At 30.1% G+C, this 24,353-nt stretch overlaps 1 protein-coding gene across 6 annotated transcripts; it reads left to right on the top strand.

The window, feature by feature from the left end:
* The first annotated feature begins 3,344 nt into the window (after positions 1 to 3,344).
* On the top strand, positions 3,345 to 23,278 carry LOC121120258 (calmodulin). 6 transcript variants are annotated; one of them, XM_071889398.1, is made up of 4 exons: positions 3,345 to 3,734; positions 4,554 to 4,852; positions 19,521 to 19,718; positions 22,979 to 23,278. In XM_071889398.1, exons 2-4 carry the CDS (start codon positions 4,685 to 4,687, stop codon positions 23,063 to 23,065), a joined length of 453 nt encoding a protein of 150 aa, XP_071745499.1. In that variant the 5' UTR covers positions 3,345 to 3,734; positions 4,554 to 4,684; the 3' UTR covers positions 23,066 to 23,278. The 6 variants fall into 6 exon arrangements, with proteins under 6 accessions (XP_071745499.1, XP_040571040.1, XP_040571041.1 ...); XM_040715106.2 differs by having other exon boundaries at positions 3,359 to 3,687; XM_040715107.2 differs by having other exon boundaries at positions 3,359 to 3,712; positions 4,588 to 4,852.
* The last annotated feature ends 1,075 nt before the right edge of the window (positions 23,279 to 24,353 follow it).

Genomic DNA, 24,353 nt, shown 5'->3' with positions numbered 1-24,353 from the left:
TTTAAACTTGCGTTGACACATTTTTAAATTTACAAACTCAGATTTATTTTTTTAATGTTAATTTATTTTATTCTGAAATTCAATTATTAATTAAAAATTTTATGCACTTTTTATTTTACGAGTTAAACAATTAAGTATTCAGTCAGATATTAGTGTTAGAAGTCAAACATTAGATGGAGGCCATTTCAAGCAACTTGAGACCTATTACAATGTATATCTAGGGAAAAAATTAGGAAATCATTTTTTTTTCTAAATTGCTTTATATGAATATAAAAAAGCACCTGAGCCTTAAATGTGAAATTTTTTTGGATCACGTATCAAAAAATATATATTTGGGTTTAAATTAAATTATCTTTAAATTATATAGATAAAAACTATATTTATTTATTGATAATTGCTACTGTCTCAACTTGTCTCGTCGAAAAATTGATAACAATAAAATTGGTATTACAGTATTGGTTAATAGGTATTAACACTGTTCAATTTTTGTTTTTGATATCTAATAAGAATGTTATTTTATTTCTTTCAAAAAAGGTTACTTCTGCGTTTAGTTGAGGATTTGTTTCATTTTGGAATCTGTAATGATTATAGAAAAAATATTAGTACACAAAAAATACTTTTGCCTAAGCTTCTAATTACTATTGTTTTACCTAGTAGCCGAACTTGAAGCAGTAGTTCTCGGAGCTGGACTGGTTTTGAGTAATATGGCTTCAAAATCCTCAAACATAAATGGAACAGCATCTTTCTTTAAGATGCGGCGAGAGAGAATAGCTGGTATTTTTATATGGGGGTTTGAATCCGTTCTTTCAGATTTATAGTCTTCTTGTCTAAAATGTTTGCTGCACAATCTTAAATTTTTATTGGGCTCCTAATCTTTCCGATTAGTATATTAACGGAAAATTTTAGTATTAAAACATTTGTTCAAAGTTTACCTAAAATCAGTGAAAGAGATATAAGTAAATAGTAATTGCTAAGAAATCATATTATTAAATGATACCTTGGTATAGCCCTGATCCAACTGTGAAGAATAGTTTGATATTTTATAGGTAGCCTATGAAAAAAATAATTGGTGTCCTTTGGATTGCCGGAGTAACCTGACCTGCACTTTGGCGCTCAATAAGTAACAGGCATTGTTGTCATTTAATTATGAATACTGAATTCCATTCCAGTAATAATTAAATAAAAATACACAATCTTAATTATTTTCAGAGGCAACTCTTCTTTTCTAATATCAGCTAGGTGATTGTAATATTTCCCCCTCTCAACAGTAGACAACAAGTATCAGTAGTAAAGTCCCCCTTTTTATATGTCCCAATTTCGATAATGTTTTGAGTTTTGTGAAAAAATAAGATTCATGTCTCAATATCACTTTGAAAAGCTGAGTAATATGCAATAAAGTAAACTTCATGTCAACTAGCCCCTCTCTCCACCAACTGTAATTTATTCATGTAATATTAGTCATTGTATTTTTTGGTTACAATTTGTACACGACATATTTAGTAGTGTTGCGTTTTGTTCTGAAAATCATATACGGGTCTGAGATCGTTATATGTAGTTTTAACAAATTCGCTCAATGATTATAATTTTGGTTTCAGATCAGTCTTTTAGGTATATATTAAAAAAGGAAAGGGGAGTACATATTGGCAATACCTTTTTAGCTTCAATTATAGATTATATATTGGTCACATTTTAAAAAAAAGTGACAATGGAAGATGCCAAAGCAACAACATCAAAGAGTCTTTGATTTACTTCACGAGCATCTCGTTATTAAGACGATGAAGGAGGTTATTGATGTCTTGGATAAGCACAATTTTTTGGATCTAACGAGATTTCCAGGCTCAAAAATGGGAGGATGGGAGTGTTAAAAGTCAATGGGTGTCAGGAAAGAAATGGCAAGGGGAAAATGAAAAAGGAACAAATGTCAATGGAAAAAATGGCAGGAGAAAAAAAAGGAAGCAATTACAATAAAAAAATGGCAAGATTCGTTTAAACTGATATAATACCTATCACCCATATAATACATATTAAGATAAAACAAAAATATACAAATACAACAGTGGTTCGACTTAGAATTTAATTCTCTCGTTACTCATGGATTGACGGACTAGCATTAACATACTCCAGTGTCAGGAAAAAAGGACAGAGGAAAAAAAAGAAATTTTTTGATCTTAATATATAATATAGGTGAAAGGTTATATCAGTTTAAAAGAATCTTGCTATTTTTTTCATTGTAATTGTTTTCTTGACATTTTTCCTATAAACCCAGGGATGATTCAGATGAAATTATCGCCGAATGGGTGGATTTTGATACAACAGTTTCCGAATGGTCAATAGACATTGCTTTACTCCGGGATGCCATTGTTCCGAAATAACTATTCCGGCAGGAATTATGTACGGCGACAAGATGGAGCCCCTGTCACACCTCCAATGCCACCCCAAAATATTGTTTGGAGGCTTTTGGAAAAACAGATTCTGGGTTAATAATCATCACCAGAATTGAATCCTCTGGATTATTCTTTTTGAAGGGATGCCGAGAGGAGGCTTGTCTTAAACGACATCCAAATCTTGAAGCCCTGAAGGCTTTTATTTTACGTGAATGGACCGAAAGAATTAATATGTGTATGTCAAAGCTTCTGCTCTAGTTTAGAAAATGTATGGAAGCAGAAAATTGAAAATTTAATTAATAGTTATTTATGTATATTTCTAAAATATATATTCATAAAATTTTCTATAAATAATTATTAATTATATAAAGTGCAGAATATGAATTTTGTATTTCATTTTACTTTCTATTTGTGTGCCGCACCGTATATATAAAGCACCTTTTGTCGGTCTGTTATTGAGGCCTAAGAACTCCAATCAATGCCGGGTAGTATAAGTAACTAAGCATTTAAGATAAGTCATTAAAGAGTTGATAAAAATACCCTTTGGAATGTCAAACATTTTTGCAGTAAATGATATTGATTACTCATCTTTGTGTTTCTAATGACGTATTTTTTAAAATATATGTGAAGTATACTGTATGTTGTGATCTTTAGAAAATATTTTCCCTAATAATCAATTAAATAAGTAGTAAAGACTTGTTTGTATGTTTTTGTACTAAGGTATATTTGAACAAAGCTTGATCATCGACCTTATTTCAAGGATTGCCAAGTGTCTATTTCACTTTCCTCGTGGAGGAATGCGAGTTGACTCTGTCAGTTTAATAAGACACATAGTACATACATAGAACAAAATATACGACTACGGCCCAACAAAGTTATTGCGGACTTTTATCTTAGTAGATCGATAGGAAAGAACGTGTGTGGGGAAGGATATGGGCCTGGAGAAATATATAATATTATGAAGGAGAGTGCTAGAAGGTGTAAGACATAGACGTTATTCTACTCAAACTGATAATAGCTGAAGTACATAGAACGCATAGTTGTTTTTGCTTTTTTTTTTTAGTGCTTTTACATTTAGTTTTGATTTCCTTCTACTCAAAAAAGTGTAAAAGTTAAACTGTGCGTTTCATAAAAGTGATTTGTTTGTGATAGAATACATCTTTCATACTACATTGGTCCAAAGATGACTTAACTAATTTATGTGTTTATAATAAGTTTTGTGAGAATTCCTGGCTTAAAAAGAGGAGGATCATATTATTAACAATAAATCAAGGAAGAAGATGAGTTGAAGAGACGGATTTTCGTATTACATCATTCATAATTCATTTGTAAACTTTAAATTTTACCAAGGTTCAAATACCGTCTTTTTTATATATATATATATTTCATGAAGTATTTTGATGTCTATTGTTTGACTGTACATACTTGAAAAATAGATAAATTTTCAAATCCCTGACATGAAAATGGTTTTTTTCTCTTTCATTGCACTTGGCTTTTCCAATTTATACATATCTTTGAAAGTTTTAAATCAAATAAAAAACAACCAATACAAAGTTTTGATAAAAACTGTTTTTATGTAATATTAAGGGGGAACATGTAGTTAGGAAGATTTTAAGGGATCAAATTAAAGAAATAATCTCAGAAAATAGAAAAGGACATGTGGTCTGTCAACACAAAAGCAAACTAGAATACTTTTTCTCAAAATTGAGTGTGAATTACACTTGTATTCTTTGACAAAATATCGTCAATTTCATTCATCAAATTATTAATTTTTTTAACTATCGGGGGATCTGCAAATTGTATTTGAAGTAGTCAAATTAAAATAATGAGAAGTAGACATATTTTATTTAAAAGAGGCCATATCGGAGCCAATATAAGTCTCTAACTTCTCATAAAGGTTTTAAACCATAGTTCAAATTCATGGGTATCCTAAATCAACCCACAAATTGGAATACAAACTTTATAATTGGCTTAAATACGTCTATTAAATATTGAGATGTATGTATGAGTACATTTATATGAGGCAAAATAATAATTTCTTAATTTTTGTTGGAGATTGCTTTTATGTTGAACTACCACAATTTCCATAAAATATTTTCTTTTAAATTTAGTGTATAGTTCTTAAAAAGACTATAAGGAACTCATAAGGTTACAATTGAATTTCCTTAGTCAAATTATTCATAATCCTCTCTATCAATTTGAGGCTGTGAAATACATTCAAGAGATAGTTGGAGTGAGTGGACCTTGATTATATTTTTCCTCCCTTCAATTCAGACCATAGACTTCTTACTTGCACCAACATGGCTGGTATAGACTTAACACGAGAGCAAGTAGCGGAATTACGAGAAGCATTTAATGAATTTGACGACGATGGATCGGGTACTATAACAACACAGGAGTTGGGCTATGCCATGCGAGCCATGGGTATGAATCCTACGGAACAAGAGCTTTTAGAACTCATTAATGAGGTGAGAGACTATTATGTTTCTTTAACATTATGATTTAACATTGGAGTTATGTCATTAGGGAAATGGGGTTGAAATGAACATACTCATAATCTTAAAAGGTTCATAAATTATTTAGTATTACATGTTAATTGCTGACTAAATGAATTTATAAAATATGTGTATATAAAATATTTTCTTGAATTTAATGTGCGTAGGTTTTGCACCTCGGTTGTTCCTAGAGAAAGAAATATACTTTATGTATATGGACTTCAAAGAAGATTCCTAGTTCAGATGGAGTAAATGTAATACTATAATGTTTACTTATTCTTAATCGGTGCAACTCCATCTGAACAATTAAGGGAATATTTTTAAAAAAAGGTAGTATTTACCGTTGGCTGACATTCAAGGAAAAGATATATAATTATAGACGGAAGGAAGGACAATAAAGCCCCCAAAAATTAGTTAATAGTATTTCTTCATTGAGGTAACTATTTTTAGCTTCAATGGACAATCCCCTCATCTGTGACAGCACATTATGCATTAAAACAATCAACTAACTACAAATTTTAATAGTCTTTATTGCATCTCACAACCTTTCCTCTTTCAAAAGTTGGAAGTTACATAGCTAATCATTCCCAAATGTTGAACTATTTTTCATTCAATAGTAGGTAATTGTTCACAACTACTTAGCTTCACAACTTCTAATTCGATTTTAACCAATCAATGTTCGGAGCAATAACTAGGATCAAGTAGTTAGTAGGATGTACAAACACTTAATCATTATCATTTGCCAATGTTTTTTCTTATAATTGATCTTACTATTTCAGCATCAGTTGTTTATTTTCAAACCTTTGGCACAAAATATAGATATCCTAATTACATATATCAACCTTTCTCTTTGAAAATAAGAAATAGAAAATAACCTGGTATATATAAGGGAAAGCAAATTACATCTCCCAGATTTAGATTGTTTAGTTAGGCTTATCATTGTTTAGTATGTTATTATGGGGTTATCCGATTGCTAGCAAAAATTTATACAAATTGATAGAAAATAACAAATACCTAAGTACAAATTTTTCCATCGATAACAGATATTTACAAAATACTAATATAAATAATCCCGTCTCAGCATTGATCAATCGAATTAACTAATTAAAATTATGCTCTAACTTAAGTATATAACTTAATAATGTAATTTCATTTTTAAATTACTCATTCATCATATATTTTTATATTGATTCAAAAATGGTTGATAAATAAAATATGATTGATAAATTGAGCTCTAATAAAGAAAACAATATGAACTTTATTCTATCCGTATCCACTGACAAGAGAAAAACTGTCTTATTCAAAGATAAACAAAGAATTATAATCATATGACGTCATTGCCTAATAATCAATACACGGTGTTACATAGTATTTTGTTGTCAGCTGCTTATATTTCTGCATCAACTCCCTAATCAGTGTTCTGATCGTTGATTGATTAATTTTGAATAAACTCGTGTTAAGCTTGGAACAATTATCAACATTTATTGAATAACTAACAACTGATTTAAGGTCATTTTTTTCTGTTTCTTTTCGGATGAAAGATTGAGCGATATAATATAGCTAACGACGTAAATAGCGTATTGATGTTTATGAACCAAACACTATGGATCGAACAATGAATATCTGCATACTACTTTATTTGATCTATTTGACCAAAATATCACTAGTGATTGTAAAACCCAAGCGAAAGAAATATATAGAGGCGACAAGATCCACGAATGATGAAACAAAGTTATAAGCTGACAAAAGGGGTATAATATGACGTCACACTTTTTGTTTTCCTTATATTAATAATAATCGACAACTCCAACTAGAGAAATGATAATTAATTCTAATTGACTTTGATGATGTAATAAAAAGTTAAATAATCAATTTGTTTACTTTAGCTCATAATACAGCATTATACCCAAACATAAAAAATATTCAGTCATACCTTGACATACGAGTTTAATTCGTTTCTGAACCGGAGTTTGTAAGTCAAAGCAATTTATCCTAAAAGAAATAACTAAAAATAATTCACCTTGAAGTGACTCTCGCAGATTATTATATCTTTATTTGTACTCGTTGCTATCATAGCTGATATTAGTTGCTTTAGACTGCAAAATTTAATCTACTGCAGTCTTACTATGGTAAATTACCAATTGGGATCCCTGTGTCGTCACTATGTATTTATATTTCTATGGTAAAACCTTACAAAATACAAGAGCAGAAGAACAGCAATTGAAATGCAAATTAATTTTTGAAAAGGGTATATAAAGTCAAAATATTAGCACTATAATTACCGAGTGCACCAAAAAAATCTTTACACTTTCAGTCTAGATCTTTATTCAGATGTGTTTCAGCAACCAGTTGTAATAGGGTATGTCAATAAAATAAAAATAACTAATATGATGTCTTAGCTACCCTAATCATTGATATAGCCCCCTTTGGTAGGAATAATGGTTTCCAGGCGGCCATAGAAGGTCTTGCACCCATTGAGGATGCAGTCCTCAAACATGGCTTCCCAGTGGTGGTTGACAGTGGCCATGAGGTTGTTGATATTTGGATTACAAACGGCGAAGGCCTTAGACTCAACATGCACCCAAAAAGTTAAGACCAATGAATTAGTATCTGGTGAGGAGGAGGCCACATTTTCTTTGGCCAGAAAGGCAAGTTGTTCTCCAACCCCTTCTGGGCCTTTTTGGATGTGTGTGCTGGTGCACCATCCTGCTGGAACACTATGTTAATTTCTGGATAGTTAGTTTGGACCCATAGTAACAATGCATTCTCTGTTGGTTTCTTGCCAGTCTCCAAAAGTGCACAGATCAAAATTCGTGGGTCACGTTCTGATGGCATTTTCTCGGCTTCTAAGACACTTAGGAAGATCTAGTTTTTTGTTTATCTCATTTTTTAGTTTATTTTTAGTATTTGACCGGAATAACTTTACTGCATTTACAAACACCTTGATTTATGTAGTAAAAACGAACTGTAAAGATTTTTTCGCCTCTCACGGTATTACGAAATTGTCTATATCTAAGTAGAAAATATGTCCCTTGTTAAATTTGATGTATAATCTATATTAATAAAGCAAATTTTATAAGTTGGTGTGTTTTTTTATCTGGAAAGGGATTATTTTTGACAACGAGCGTGTGAATCTTAACCTCAGCGCGTCATATTAAAAAAGAAAAGAGAAGTACATATACATATATTTAGGGTTATAAATCCTCATCATTTCTTTATCGTGAGAGTTTTATTGATGTTGGCATTTTTATTTTATTTCCTCAAGCTGTAGGTTGTTGAGGTTTCATTCTTGAGAAGAATACATGTAATTATTAGTAAATAAGTTTGTGTGCTCATGAAAAACGGAGAGTCACGATGAAGATTTGTTCGGGAGTTATCTTCTATATGAATAAAGGAAATCTATATTACTAAAACAAAGTGTGTCTGTCTTTTTGTGTGTTCGTCCACCCAAGAAATAACTCTGAACAATGCCGGATACTACGACTAGTCTTCAATAAAATTATCTTTTAACAGCTCTTTTGCTAATTCGATCTACAAAATTAATATGATTAATGGGTGTCTATTAGTGGCATTTATACATACGTAACTACAAGGTGGCGTTAATTCACCTTTTTTTTTTTTTAATCTCTATTAGCTATAGATTTTTCTGCTTCTTCTTCCATAAGCAGTGTTCTCTACGTTGATTGATTGAATAAGGTTTTGTGAACAATTCCCAACAAATATTAATCAAAAGATTGGTTAACTTCAACCACCTGACTTGAGGGCTTTTTTCTGCTTCTTCTTGATGGAAAAGTTGCAAGATACAGTAAAGTTAGCGATTTCAAAATAGTACCAATGGAAAGCAAAGTTCCCGATTACAATCCCTAGATATTTCTGCACCTTTATTTATCCTCCTTTTTGCTTATTATTTCTTAGTTTTGAAAGTTTGCCAATGAATTCTTACTGTCGCTAACATTTTTAGAATTTTTCTTTTCTTTTTATGAACATAAAAAGGATAGTAGGAAGGTCAGTAATTTCATTTCATGAACGTGTCTCTCTTTTCTTAGAAGTACATACATATTGAAAGAAAATTCTTATTCTTATATTTATGTACACCTATGTATTCTTTCTTCTATTTATCCACACCTTAGCAATATAACTAAGGAATATACTTCTATAAATGTAATTTATAACCATCGCCAATAACTAATCTGTATATATATATAAAATGTCGGGTACCGATTTTCGAGGGAGTCATATCAGGGGGATTATGCTATACCCAACTTTTTTATATAAGTACGAAAAAAATCTTGTTAGGTATGTGTTCCACTTTACAATGCCAAAAAATGCTATCTACTCCTTTTTTTTCAAATTTAGTGAAAAATAGTTTTTACCATATAGGGGTCCAACATGTAGAACAAGGAAAAAGCTACTCTTGATTAAGAAGAAATATCATGTGCATTGTGATTTCCCGCTACCTCCTTGGCTCGAGCAACTCTGAGTAACCCTTTGCTATTAATGCTATTTGCTTTGCCTGCAGAAAATCACAACAAAAAAAAATATGATCGAATAAAATAGTCAAAAAAGTGGAGGAAATGGTAAGAAATTTAAATCTTGCATAAAAATTTGAGGGTCACGTTGTTAGTTTAATTGTGTATTGCAACCATTCCATTAAAGCAAAAGACAGAGAAAGGCCCAAAACCAGTTGTTAGTTTGCTGATTCTTACCAATAATATGTAGAGGAATTAATCAACTATTGTTAATAATTAGTTCACAACTGAACAAAAGCTAATTAAACTAATCAATGTTTAGAACACTGATAAGGAGAAAAGAAGCTCTACAATCGATAGCTGTAAATTTGTCTATTAGTGAAGTAACACAAATTAGGAAAGCAAACCATTTCCATAATTCTACTACAAATGCTTATATTCTTCAAAATATATCATGTGTGAATTTTATCATGCTATTTGTCATTTGTCTACTCTTGTTCCTTATAAGTGTTCTAAACGTTAATTTGTTGAAGTCCAAATATTTTTTTTTATTCTTAAGTCCGGATACAGCCTTTGTACTTAAAAAGTATGTTCAGCAGAAAATGATGCTGTTTTTTTATTGAAATAGGTTTTTTTTTTACATATATTGTACATATAATAATTATCAGTCTCGTAGATACAGGTTTAAATAAATATGTGAAGCTTATTAATGATCAGTTTTATTATTTCATATTATTTTCACACTTTGAATTGTCAAAACATTCCTGGAATTCATGGATATCACCATAATGTAGTTAACCTAAATATAATATATATAGTACAGTCATAATAACTAGAGCATGGGTTCTCAACCAGTGAAATACTAGATTATTATTTAGCAAATGGAACAAGTAAAACCTACAGGAGGTAACATACGAGTGGCTACAAAACTAAAGCTTATTTGAAGAGGCTGAGACTCTTTATTTGTTGTTTATTTGACAGTGAGACAATCTACTGCCCAGTTTAATATTTGTTGTAAAAACATGTTAGGAGAGTGTGACTCGGAATTTTTTTGACAATCATAAGTGTCTCTTCATTTGCAAATGGTTGAGAGCCCCTGATCTAGAGGAGTCTGAAGTTTCACCTTAAAGCAATACCCCACATAAACAACGTTTACTGTATACAATATACGTACTAAATCAGTGTATCTCATAAAGATAAATATCAAATAAATTTCTGAGAATTAAAATTTACATAAAGTCAAAATATATTATATGTTTATATATTGTTTTATCTTTGCGTAATTACTTTTTTTATGTACTACGTATGAACATTTATCTGTTTATATGCGTGCCAAATCCCCCTTAATGGGCCAATAATAATAACGTTTTAAGAGCTAACTAATTCAATTTTCATTCAAAAGTTTAATTCTACTTATAACTTTGCATAACTAGAGTTGTACAAAATATGACTTTTAATAAGTACGATTCCATTTTTAGTTTTAATCTGAACATGTTCTTTATATAGCAAAGCTATCATCATTATTGTTTTATTCTTGAAGAGATAGCATCTAAATATAAAGTAATCACTAGTGTGAGAAAGACGAAGAATAAAACTGATGATTTGTTGGGGAGTTATAATTCTAAGTCACTGTTTGACTCAGAGTAGAATTGAGGATCAAAACCATAGTAATTCTTTCCCATGTCCTTGCTGCTATATACGGAGTGAGGTTTGTGTTCCTTCCTCTCATGCCTACTCGTAGCTGATCTAATGTGACGTCATGGCAGCTAAGCTGCTCACCTCCAATACATTCTTCAAATCGTGAGGAAATCCATGTTCGTTTTTGTTTTCTTTTTTTAGTATAGGGGCAGTTCATAGTTTCTACAACTCTACGAATAACATTTTTTATTCACTTTCTCAACCTTACTCCAAAAGACGTAGGAACATTTCCAACTATAGTAGTATTCATAACTTTAAAATAAAGTATGACTCGCCTATTGACAGACTTGTAAGCGTTCCGCTATTTTGGCGTTCCGTTCAATTTATTTTTCCTTCAGCATTCATTGTTCAGCCATTATTTTTGTTCCGTTCAGCGTTCCAATTATAAGGTAGTACCATGCTTGTGCAGTGTACACAAACGACCTTGTTAAATGAAGCTGGACAGTTTTTGAGGCATAAAAAGTGGGATACCCCAAAGGAGATTGATAAATCAAATTGAATGTATAAAAACGAGATGGTTTTCACGGATGTCTGGGGCGCCAAAAGCTTCTTTTTTTTGTCTAAAATATCTATGGGAATCATTAAAAAAATTAATTGAGCTCGAGTTCAAAACACTAATAGCCGACTAAAAATTGCAATATTTTATTTTGACAGAAGTGGAATAGCCATGTCCGTTGGGATTCATTTCGATCTCCTCTTAATCCTATATTTAAATATAGATTAATTAAGTCATCATTAATTATCAAAATCTATTATATATAACTTATGACGAACTCTTAATAGTACTGAGTCATTGTAATATATTGCGTATTTGTAGCACGTCATTCAAAAGGAAGCTAGGATAATTTTTCTTAATATTGAACATGGAATACATTTTCCAACAACAAACAAATAATTCTGATTAATTCTTTGGAGGCACCGCAAATTGTACTTTGCCAAAATTAAATGCCACATTTATAGAATTCGAAAATTAATAAATTATATTTCTAATGAAATATGGGCCAAATTAAGTCAGCTAGATAAAACAAAGGTTTTCAACTACAGTTAACACTCTCGGGTATCTCAATTCATCCCATTATTTGAAATCAAGCCCTATAATTGACTGTAATATATCTTTCAAATATTGCCTGTCATTTTATAAATATTGAACCTTAATACATACGGGTTATGCGAAATGGATGTACCACTACAATAGATTAATTTTTCGAGGTTTAGTGATTCAATTCTTAAATTCCCGATGTGTTACACGACAGCTGACTTTTTAAGCTTTCCTGACATTGTCAGGATTCTTGGGATCGAGAAGCACACCGTCTACAGGGTCAGAAAGCTCATGAAAAAGGGAAAAAGCCTTAAAAATCGAGCCCAGTAGTGGAAGGCCGGCCAAACTGATCCCAGAAGTGGCCAAGAAGGTGTTTAGGCCAAACCCACTATGTCTATGATCAAATTTGCCTAAAATAAGTCAGTGGCTCCCTCCACCGTGTCCAGGGTGATCAAGGGCGCCGGGGGAAAGTCCAAGAGGTACGTGGAAAGATTAATAATTACTCAACAGTATCAAACTGTCCGTTTGGAGCGGGCCAAATGGCTCCTAAGCAACCTGAAGCATCATGGTAACCGTGTGATCTTCTTCTCGAATAAAAAAACATTCACTGTAGACCCGTCTTCAGCATGCAGAGCAATCGGGTTGTTAGCTTTGAAGGCACTAGAGGTCAAATTCATAAATAATATCTGCCATTGTGTGCTTAATTAATGTTTTTAAGTAATATATCACGTCTGTCTTAATTGAGACTTAGGAGGAGCAAAAGTTTGCTCAAGTTGATTAGTGATACATCCATTTTGCACGACCAAGTATGATTTTTGTATTTTTCATAAAAATAAATACTTTTTCTTTTAACTAAACCACACCATGTAGGCGACATTGAAAGATACATTTTAGTCTAAATTAATATGAATACTATTAACTGTAATTGTATCCAGTAACGCTACACATAATATCTAACTCAAATATCCACTGAATGTGAATTAATTTAAATTCATACGAAAAATTACAGCCAAAAATAAAAAACAAAGAGCCTGAGAATGTTTTTTCATTGAGTACAAGAGAAATTAAATTATTATTGTTAAAAAGGGACATAAATAATAATTATATACTTTTTAGAATATATGAATATTCATATAAGAACAGTTTTCAGTGGGGGGAAGTGTGTAATTATTTACACACTAAATATATATGTAATTATTAAGGATGGTTATCGAGCGAGTGCGAGACTTATGATTAAATTTACGGTTTTGGAGGATATTGGAATATCACGTGATTCTACTATAGAAACGTGAATTTTCTATATAACGCTATAACAGGTAATATAAAAAGTAGTCGAAATTTTCAAATTAAGGAATATTCGATTTACTTCGTGAAAATCATAAAAATAACTTTCATGTTTCTATATTATAGATCTATTAACATTGAGATCTCCTAAATTTATCTCCTTAAAGTCGCTAATATGATATGTTATACAATGAGTAATCAAAAACTAATGACTAACATTTAGAAATAAAATAAGTCTTCTTCCTATCATACTTCAAATACACTAAAAAGACTTAAAACTGTCTTAAATAAATTCTACATCTACATGTTTGAATCCATGGAGCATACCCAAGTGTTTATCCGAAGAAACGGATGTTGTAAAAACACCTCGTTTACCATTTGAAGCTAAGACCCCCTTTGAGACCATTCAGGCAGTTCTTCCTTATTGTTCGTAAATCCAGATACAATTTAACTTACAACTGCGAAAATCCGGACTTGTATTTTTGATGAGACGAAAGTACGAAGACTCTTCAGATATGTTCTCAAAGAAATAGGAACAAAGCCAAATAAAGGAAATCGAAGAAAGACTTGATCATCCATCTAAAAAGAGAGCAGATTCGACTCCTTCCTTGCACAGGAGATTAAAAGATTGGAACATTCAAGATATCCATTCACGATGAATAGGGAATTCCAATATTTCAAATATAATTAGGATTTACTTTATTTGAATTTGTACAAAACACAATATTATATAGAAATATTAATTACTACGAAGTATGACGTCTTTATCGTTGCATTAAAAAATGAACATTATTAAGATAATTTATTCAAGTGTTATAACGTATGCTTATAATAGTAAGTTAAATAAGTATGGGTAAATTTTTAAGAAATACAACTAAAAAAATAATTATATTAATTATAACTCAAAGTGATAAGCAGAGAATTATACAAATTTAAAAGGACAAATGATACGATATAGAAGTTATTAATATAAAATAAAACAAATAGATTCAACAAATTATTAGCGACACTATACATATACAAAATGGAATGATACATTTTTATACTGAAATAAATATACTTATTAGCAGAATAGAATATGCACTGGTAATACAGGCAAAACTATCGAGAAAAGAGAGGCACATTATCTTTAGGAGTCAAGGATTTTCTTATAATGAAGGTTATCACTATTACGTGTTGCAAAATTGGGAGATACCCATTCTATTTCACTTATCTCTAAGCATCAACATAGGATTATACTTCAAAAGACCAGAAAGTATTTATTCATGAGTCTACATATTTCATTCTTCCACCAAATGGCCGTTGGGAATCCTTGTTGCCACTCGAAAGAAGGATTGAACCAATTACATTTTACTTCTTGACAATTGCTTAGCCAGAATTTTTTTCGCAGAGAGGCATGTTATTATTATAACATGTCTTTCTACGAATAAGCCAACGGGTTATCTTGTGTTGCTCATGCCTAGAAGGGAGTGGGAAATCACATCGACACTAGTCAAAATCATTGAAAATACTCCTATATGTGTGGCGATAATATAAAAGAAGTTTGGAATTTTTAGATGAAACGGAGAAAACCCCAATATAAGTGTTTTACTTCAATGAAAAACTGAAGGGGAGTTTTTAAAGAGTCAAATACAATATTAAACCACTGAAAAACTGTCCAACAAGTTATTAATATAAATGATATTTGTTTAAATTTTTACACGAACATATTATATACCAATTCAGTCAATTTGATCGTATGATATTTGAACTTTAAATCGAATTTTGATATCATCAATATAAACAATTTCAGTTGGTGAGGCATGTTCTTAAGCAGCTAATCCCTTTCTTATTTTCGTTATTCTCACAACGTGAATACACTCTTCTTTAATAATAATGAATGAATATAAATTATAGTACTCATTTTATCATACTACTGCAATATTGAAAAAAGTATCACAAAGTATCGCTTTTATGTTATCGCCACACATATACTAATAATTATAATATGACTGTTTCGTTAGTGTCGGAAAAGGTCCAGAAATATCTATTTATAATTCTCTCACTATGATAATGAGGATGGAACAAGAAATTGGCTATTCTAATACTCTTATACTAATAATGATAAAATGTTGTTGACAAGAAAGATCCTGATAATTATAATTCTCTTACTATGATAATAACGTTGGAGGGGAAAATTACTATATACTACATACAAGTTGTGTTAAAAAAGTAAGGGGACTTTGTACTTTTAAGAAAAAATATTTATTTATTCATTGATATTTATGTTGTCCCCTTCAAATTGTCTAGATGAGAAGTCCATCTTATATATTTGTGAAAAAATTGCCAAATAGAAATTTGCAGAGAAAATTACCAAAAAAACCTTTTTTTGCACTAATTTTGGAAAAAAAAAAGTAGTAAATAACATTTATTGACATTGGAAAGAGGAACAAAAACCCTTTAATATATTTTTCGTAAAAAAAAAAAAAAGAATGGATAATAATGTTGTAGAAAAAATAACCACGACAACTAGTTCATTTTTGCAAATTTAGCAATAATTATGAGATAAAATGTTCCTGAAATTGAAAATACTACAATACATAGGTATATATGTTTGTAATATACTATATGTAATGTTAGAGTCTAAAATTTTATGTACAAATTGTATCGTTCTGTGGTGTTTCTTCTTCAAAATTGAAAATTCACGTTAATGAAAAAAAAAAGAGAATAAAAAATTATTTAGAAAATGACAGATATTTCAGTTAAATATAATTTTTGATATGTTAAATTTATTTGCAAACGGATCTCCAGACCAATTTCTACAAATTTTGTTTGACTGCGAATACAATATTCCATTGTAAATCCATTTTTTGTTCACCTCAAAAAACAAAAGTACAATTTTCACGGATTTCATTTTTTGCCAATAACTTTTTTACCTTTTGGATTAATTTATAACACGTCCTTATTCGTATAGTTGTTTTTTAAGACGCCAGTCCTTGAGCTCCAAAAAACGGTTTTTGTGTTTTGGCTATAGAATAAAGTACTCTTATATGACCCCCCAAAAAAAAAAAAAAAGCAATAATAATCGGTACCCCTTTGTTAGCTAGATTCAAATTAGGCACCCATGAAAAATTTCAACTTCTTAAGTCCAACGGTGTTGACACCTATATGGTACACACAGGCAGGCAGATACAAATATATACTAGTTGTAACTGTGAAATTAGTCAATTTATCTGGGAGACACGTGATTTAATAATTTAATATTAATATGTGGTTACATGAATTTTGTACATTCAAGGTATGAATTCTTTGTTGGCTCTAAGTTGTAATACAAATATTTATTCAATTGAAGGTTGTTTTTTTTATTTACTTTATACTTGCATATGAAATTACGTGGGCCAACCTGCCAATATTAGTGCAAAAAACTGTTTTAATTAAAAAGTAGGTTATACAAATTATAAAATATTTATATGGTTGAACTAAGTCCTAACGCTTAATACAAATACGCAGAGTGTTTGAAATTTAATGCTCTTTAAAATTCAAGTCTTTACCCTAGATACTTATTAAGTTTTTGTACTAATCTTATTATCCTATAATGCCACATTTGATAACAGTTAAAGCCACCCTTAACTGTTATAATAATTAATTATGTTAAATTTATTTGTCAAAATAAATTCTAACAACATTTTTTTTAAATTTAAACAAGTGGTGTTGTAATTAAATAATACGTTGGGAGACGTATCAATAGTAACATTTACAAAGACAACTACAGATTGGAAGGCAACCTTTCCATTTAGTCAATTCTAATTTGGATAAAAGGTTTCTATTATAATTTACAGATAATCTAATCTACTTTTAAAAAGGATTTATTTACATTGCCTATTCATTCAAATAAGTATTCGGCTGAAATTATTTGTTGTTTGCTTTTTAAATCAAATCTATTTAAATATACCTATCATGGAAAATTTACAATATTTTACCATCATCCGATTTGAACAATTTGTACGACAAATATTTAAATTAAAAAGGTTTGGTAATTGTTATATGGATTGAACATTTTTTTGATAAACAGTTTGACAAAAGAAATGGATTAATTAACTATGATTTATTGGGACACCTCCAAGCTACATAAAGAAGGTAATTCATGACTCCTTCTGTCAATATTGGTGTGACCGATATAAAAAAAAAGATCAAAGTATGAAATATATGCATACTAAAAATATTATTGAACAAAATTTTAATGTAAACTAGTTTTTAGAATCTGCTGTAGTAGCCCAAATACCCCGTTGTGTGGTCGTGTTTGTTGCCATACATACATAAAATTTTATTTTATGTATGTATGGCAAGCAGTAATAAATATTTAACTAACTAACTACGATTTACTATTTTTCAATATGATAGAAGTTTATTAATTAACTAGTCTTCGATAAAGTATATTTAAACTAAACCTTTTTCAGTTTAATATTAACCGTCATTTATCCCTTACCAAAAACAATGGTGCAACTGAACCATTGGTTATATTAATAAACTCACCCGTGACCTTACAACAAATAGCCAATTTATGCTAAACAATCGGAAGATTTGCATTAACTTACATATATTATAGCAATAGAAACCATTCAATTTGAAATTTTAATTATATGAACAAATATTCTTCTAAAATCCTCCAAGAACATAGACTCTAATCCACTGTTTCTTAATCTTGTTGGAGGTAGTGAGCCCCGCCAGTTTCATATTAATATCATCGAACCCTTTTTCATTGGACAAGTGGAGTAGGTCATCACACATCATGTATGTTTTGACCTTCGCCGAACCCCTGAGAGAGACTCACTGAACCCCTAGGGTTCGATCGAACTCAGGCTATGAATCACTGCTCTAATCTTTTATTTTGAGATTAGATATTGATTTGATATCGTTTTCAAAAAAAATATTTGAGATATTTAAGGTAAAACAATATTGTCAAGGTCAACCATATTTTTTATAACGGAATAAAATAAAAATACTTTAAATATTTTGTTGCGTAACTCATTGGCATTCATCTGATGCATCCATCAGATGAGTGGTTTAGGAACAACAATCCAAAACACTAGGGTTTTCAAGACGATAAGCAATCCAATTTATTATAAAAAAAAACTCAGATTGAGATTGGATTGAGTTACATTTCCGAAATTTTCTTTTTAAGTAATTCGTTATTTAATATACCAAATTTTATTCAAATCGGATGACAAAAAATAAAATGTATACATTTTCTATGGAATGACCCCACCTGTGTATGAATCTTAGACTAGAGAGATAAATATGACAAAAACTATGTTAAATAAAGTACATTTACGGGCAAATAAATTATTATTTTTTACATAAATACTCAAAAAAATGACTACAGATATACGAGTTTCAAATTCGGTTAGAATATAATTAAAATTGTTCAAGCATTCCTTAGCTGTCCATTTCCTGGCAAATTTATTTTCCGTATCCTTCAAACGGCTACCTTTAAACGCTCAAACAGTATTTTTAAATGAAATAACAAAAATATAAGGTATGAAAAATATTCTAAGAAGAAATATATTATAGTAAATCGTCTTTGATTTGTAGTAATTCATTGTAGGGTAAATACTCAATATCAGTTTTACTATTATATTACTTTCAACTAAAAGAGAATCCTTTTAGAATATTACTACACTTATTTTAAACACATCTGTCGTCATAAAATAATACCTGACCTTTTACTAAGGAATCGAGTGTATTTCAGTGTTTTGTCGGTCCTTAATTATTCAATCCAGTTCAATCCGTCTTCGGACCGGTCCTATCAGTCCTTGGGATCAGTCCTTAAGACCATCGATCCTGAGATCTGTCAATATTAGAACTGATTAAACAAGAAGAAATAAAGTCGAGTGGCGTCATCAAGTACCGAATTTTAAAAGTTTTAAGGACTGATATGTAGGATTTAACTGGACTGGACTGAGATTGAACTCCAAGAGACTCTAAATAAGTACAAGAACAACACTAATTATCATAATTGAGGGTAATTGAGTGTTTACACTATATATTATAGTTGAAACATTATTTTTATAGCTTTTGGAGACTGCAATATGGAGTTCCTATATATTTTAGTTCTTATGTAACAATGTGTGTGCATTTACTTCAACTGCTTAATAACTCATTTTCCTTACAGTTCGATACTGACGGCTCTGGCCAAATTGAATTCCCTGAGTTTTGCAATATGATGGCTATGAAAACGGGTCAAGCTAATGACGAAGAAATGGTACGAATGGCTTTCAGAGTTCTAGATCGGGACGGATCTGGAACAATAACAAGTGCGGAGTTCCGACATCTCATGACCAACATCGGTGATAAACTATCTGCAACTGAGGTATACTTACTTTCATTATTTATTAATTATGCCTAATATACAATGCTTACACAAAGTAAAATATGAGTTTCATTAAGGTAAAATTTTAAACATTCGATAAATTTACAAGCAAGTATCAAAGATCTCCAAGAAGTAGAATTATTTTTATTTTTTGTAATACACTAACGTGGAACATGGATTTTTTATAATTATGTTTCTCACGATATTACCTCAGTGGTATGTATATATCAAGAGTTCCTCCAATAGAGAGATAAAAAACTAACAGTTTATAGCATGGATCACTACGTTAATTCACTAACACAAAAATTTACCTTGTATTTTATTGTTAGCTGTCAATATTCCTGCTTCTTTTCCTGATAACAGTGTTAGGCGTTGATTTAGCAAATCCAAATCCCCTATTATCTAAGCTGAACGAACGAGCGATATAATTCTTCAGTTTTCATCTTTCCTTTTTACTAGAAATTTTCATATTTGAAATTTTTCTAAAAAATATATATTTTTTTTGAATCTGTGGGTTTTTGAAAAATTTACCAAAAAATTTTTGAACAACTATGGACTTTTCAAATTTATTTCCAAAAAATTTAATATTTGATGACAAAAAAAATTTGATATTTGAAATTTAACTTTTGAATTTTTTTTTTTTAAATTTAATTTTTTGTGAATACTAGTGAATTTTCGATTTCTTTTTTTCCAAAAAAAATAATTTTTTAACTTTTTTTTCCAAAAAATTCCAAAAACCAAACCAAAAAATAAGTATGTATATATATATATATAATTTTGCAGACGTCCTTGTTCACACTATGTAACTTATGAACATATTTGTGAAATTTCATTGAAATATATCAATATTTACTTAGGGCCCAAAACACATAATTTTTTTAACAATTACAAAAAAATATACATATCCCATTTTTGAGCTCTTGAGTGTTTCTAATAATTTTTTAGTACAACGTTAATTCAAACCATCAGTAAATAAACTAAACTGCTTAAAAGTATCATAACTATGACTTGAACTGTAAATGGTGGATTTCATTTCTACAAGACAATATATTGTCTTGAAAGGAAAAAAATATATAATAATATCGAATTCCAGAATGATTAAATCTATTAGCCTTTTTCTTAGTTAAATTTATGTGACAAACTACTATTGGTCAATTTTGACGAGCTGATAATTAAAACTCCGTTATGTTAACCTAAAAATATACAAAATATCTTTTTTATGTAACCCTCATCATTCTTATAAGCTTTTAATTAGTTGAACTCGAATAAGTAGTTGCTAGACTATGAATATTTCTATAATATCAAATGAATAATCGTCTAATAATTAGGTAGAATTTGCAAAATGAAAAGGAATTTTCTATTGACAATAAAGGAAAAATTCTTAAAATTCCCTCATTTTGCGTCAATGAAGTGAGTTTTATTAATCCTAACAATCGCTTCAATAGGTGAGAAATATAAGCAAACAATAGCTCAATTTTTGGAGGAGCAACGGGAAAAGTAGAAAATCGAGTTGATGTCATCTTAAGATATTTTCATATATTCATTTGAAATTATATTGATAGAAGTATAATATATACTATAAGTCGAACCATACCAAATATATTAAAGGACACATTTACACATGTAATCTTTATTACATATTTTGACATTTTCTTTAAAAGAGTGAGAATGAAGTTATTCTATTTGTATTTAACAACATTTTCTCCAAAAAGTGAAATGATTTTTTTTCCAAATCAACTGTAGCTATCCCATTTTCCCCAATTGAAAGATTAATCATCATTAGTTCAATGATTAATAATAAATAATTGTTCACAACTTAACAAGAATAAATTCAAGCTCAACCAACCAATCAACAATAAAAAATTAATAAGAAGAAAGGGTAGACAAATCGACAACTAACAGAAGGCTCCATTTCAGAGGGCTAGTTGTGCCTCCTAGCCCTCTGAAAATACTTAACATTTTGTCATATTAAAAAAAAAGACAAATCGAAAATCGACATGTTAACCCTGACAATTAGAAGAATGTTTTGTAGAAGAGCAGCTTAGCTGTGACGATGTTTCATTAGATCAGCTACAAGTAGATGCAACGAAGAGGAGGGGACCAGGAAATAAACGTGGGAATTAAATAATAATGATAACAGCTTAAGAAACAAAAAGACACGTTTAGCCTCCCAACTAAAGAAAAAAGGCGGGCCAAAATATGCTTGTGATTAGAATCTCGGGGGATGACACTGATATAGAGAAATATAATAAAACAAGATTTAAAAAATTGCAGAAGTAAATATTTACTTTTTGAGAGGTGAGCTGAGTTGGTTAAAAAAAAGTCTTTCCAATGAAATCCTAGTACCCAATTGGTATTGAATTAGATATTAATCTCCTACACCCATGCTTATAAATTATTTTAATCTATAGCAACTTCCAATTTAGATATCAAATTAGTGGTAATTGTATAAAAATATCGGTGATATTATGATTGAATAATTGGCTAATTTTAGTATATACTTAGTGTTATGGTCAAGACTCAATACCACCTTACCTGAGATCAAAACAAGTCCATGACTCTAAGAGATCGATACTAACAATAAGTCGCGACTATTAGAAAAAAAAGATCTTCTATAATATAAAAAGAAAATTTAAATCGAGTTACTTTAAGGGGAATTATACTATATTGAGACCAAGATAGATTTCAACATATAGGGGTACTCTGATGTATTGGAGTGCTTGTATTAAAGCTCCATTCACCAGGCACACTATGCAAAAAGATGAAAAAACACGTCATTCCTTAATATTAGAATTGAGTTTTACTTATATATATTTCTTTTATATACCTAGATGTACAATCTATGTAATACGTAAGTACTTACGTAAATAGTTGTAGAGTTTCTCTCTCGGGACATGTTTTCTGATTCATTATAATTGTTACTGGCATGTCGTCTCTTCAGGTAGGACTTATTCTTTTTTCGTAAACTATGAAAAGAAACGATTAAATTCCCTAGTAATTATTATTTACACACGGGAGGCCCATATTTAAAAGTTTGTTTCCCAGGAAATGAGAACCTCTAATAAAAATCTAGTCTTTTATGAGATATTACCTACGTATATTTAACTGAGAGTCAGACTTACGTCATGTGCCCCATTTCCAACATATTAAAAATTATTTAATGTGCATTGTTTACTTTAATATTAGCATACATATTTTTAAATATACCTATAGTACTACTACCCAAAAAGATGATTCAATGACATTTAAATTAATTTTAGGTGGAAATGCTCATTGGAGAGGCTGACAAGGATGGAGATGGACATTTAGACTATGAAGAATTCGTTACACTCATGACCTCAAACTAGTGCCAGCTACATACTACAAGAAAACCTCCCGTTACGCTTTTTTTTATTGTATTGTTTTTAGATCATTATGATAATAATTAATTAATTGATATTATGAATGTTTAGTTAATTCAATATTTTTGTTTTGTTTCTTTATTTTCATTATCCAATTCCTACAAAATAAATGATTATATATTATCTAATTTGTATTAAAAATAGAGAGGAATACTAGCACGTTGTAGTCCTTTATTGTATCTCGCGACCTTTTCTCTAAAAAGAAACAGAAAAAAATGGAAATGCTCTGATATAAGGTTATTTACCTACCACGTCATCTATTTATAGCTCTCCATTTCTGCAGATGCATCGTTATGTTAATAAATAATCTCCAATGGTCTCAATCATTTATATTATTAAATCAAATAGGACCTTTGCAATCCCATTGTATTATTCAAGTTCATATCAATCAGGTTTATTTTGTTGCAAGTAACTCAAAAATAATAGTAAATTAAATACTTTTGATAACATAACATGTTGGTGTTACCTTATTAACAAAAATTTACAGAGTATTTAGTGGTCAGCTGTCGATTATTCAGCTTATTTTCGCCTAATGAATGATCAACTGTTGATTGGTGGCAATTGAATTCATTCTTGGTTAGCTGTGACCTATTTCCAACAATTATTACATAATAATTCTAAAGAAAGAATTATCAAACTACCGACTGACTTCACCTCAAATATTTTAAATTTATTGGTTTCGTTTTTTATCTACTTTTATTAACAAAAGAGTTTGTGGATTTGAATTATGAATAAATAAATAAAAACTACCAACTGATTTGAGGTTGTTGTTTTCCCCCTTCTTTTTAGATGAAAGCTACGAGATATAATAACGGTAATGACGTAATAACTAGTTTTGTAAAATGTCTATCAGGTTAATAGTAAATTTCTAAGCACCTGGGGAATCAATGAACTCGCAACCTTTCCTTTAGAAACTATCAACGAACTTTATTTATATTTAGTTCATTCTTTAAACTCGTGGGAAGAATCATGGTTTTTAATCAACTTCAGAGTTTTTACTCCTTGCTCTTTGCTTTATATCCTAAGGCATCCAGAGAACTTAATTTCAGTGATATAAAAGGCACACTGTGACCAACTTTGAATCGTAGATTAAACACTAATAACAAATGTATCCCTCAGAATTTCAATTTATGAAGCCCTCTATGTTTTACTTTCTACAAACGAGATAGATCAATACCAAAAATCTTGACTCATCTAGCCAATATATACATTAAAGTCATGGATCATTTAAAAT

This window comes from Lepeophtheirus salmonis, chromosome 6 (assembly GCF_016086655.4).
Source record: "Lepeophtheirus salmonis chromosome 6, UVic_Lsal_1.4, whole genome shotgun sequence".
Taxonomy (NCBI): domain Eukaryota; kingdom Metazoa; phylum Arthropoda; class Copepoda; order Siphonostomatoida; family Caligidae; genus Lepeophtheirus; species Lepeophtheirus salmonis.
This window is presented reverse-complemented; position numbering and strand designations above follow the sequence as displayed.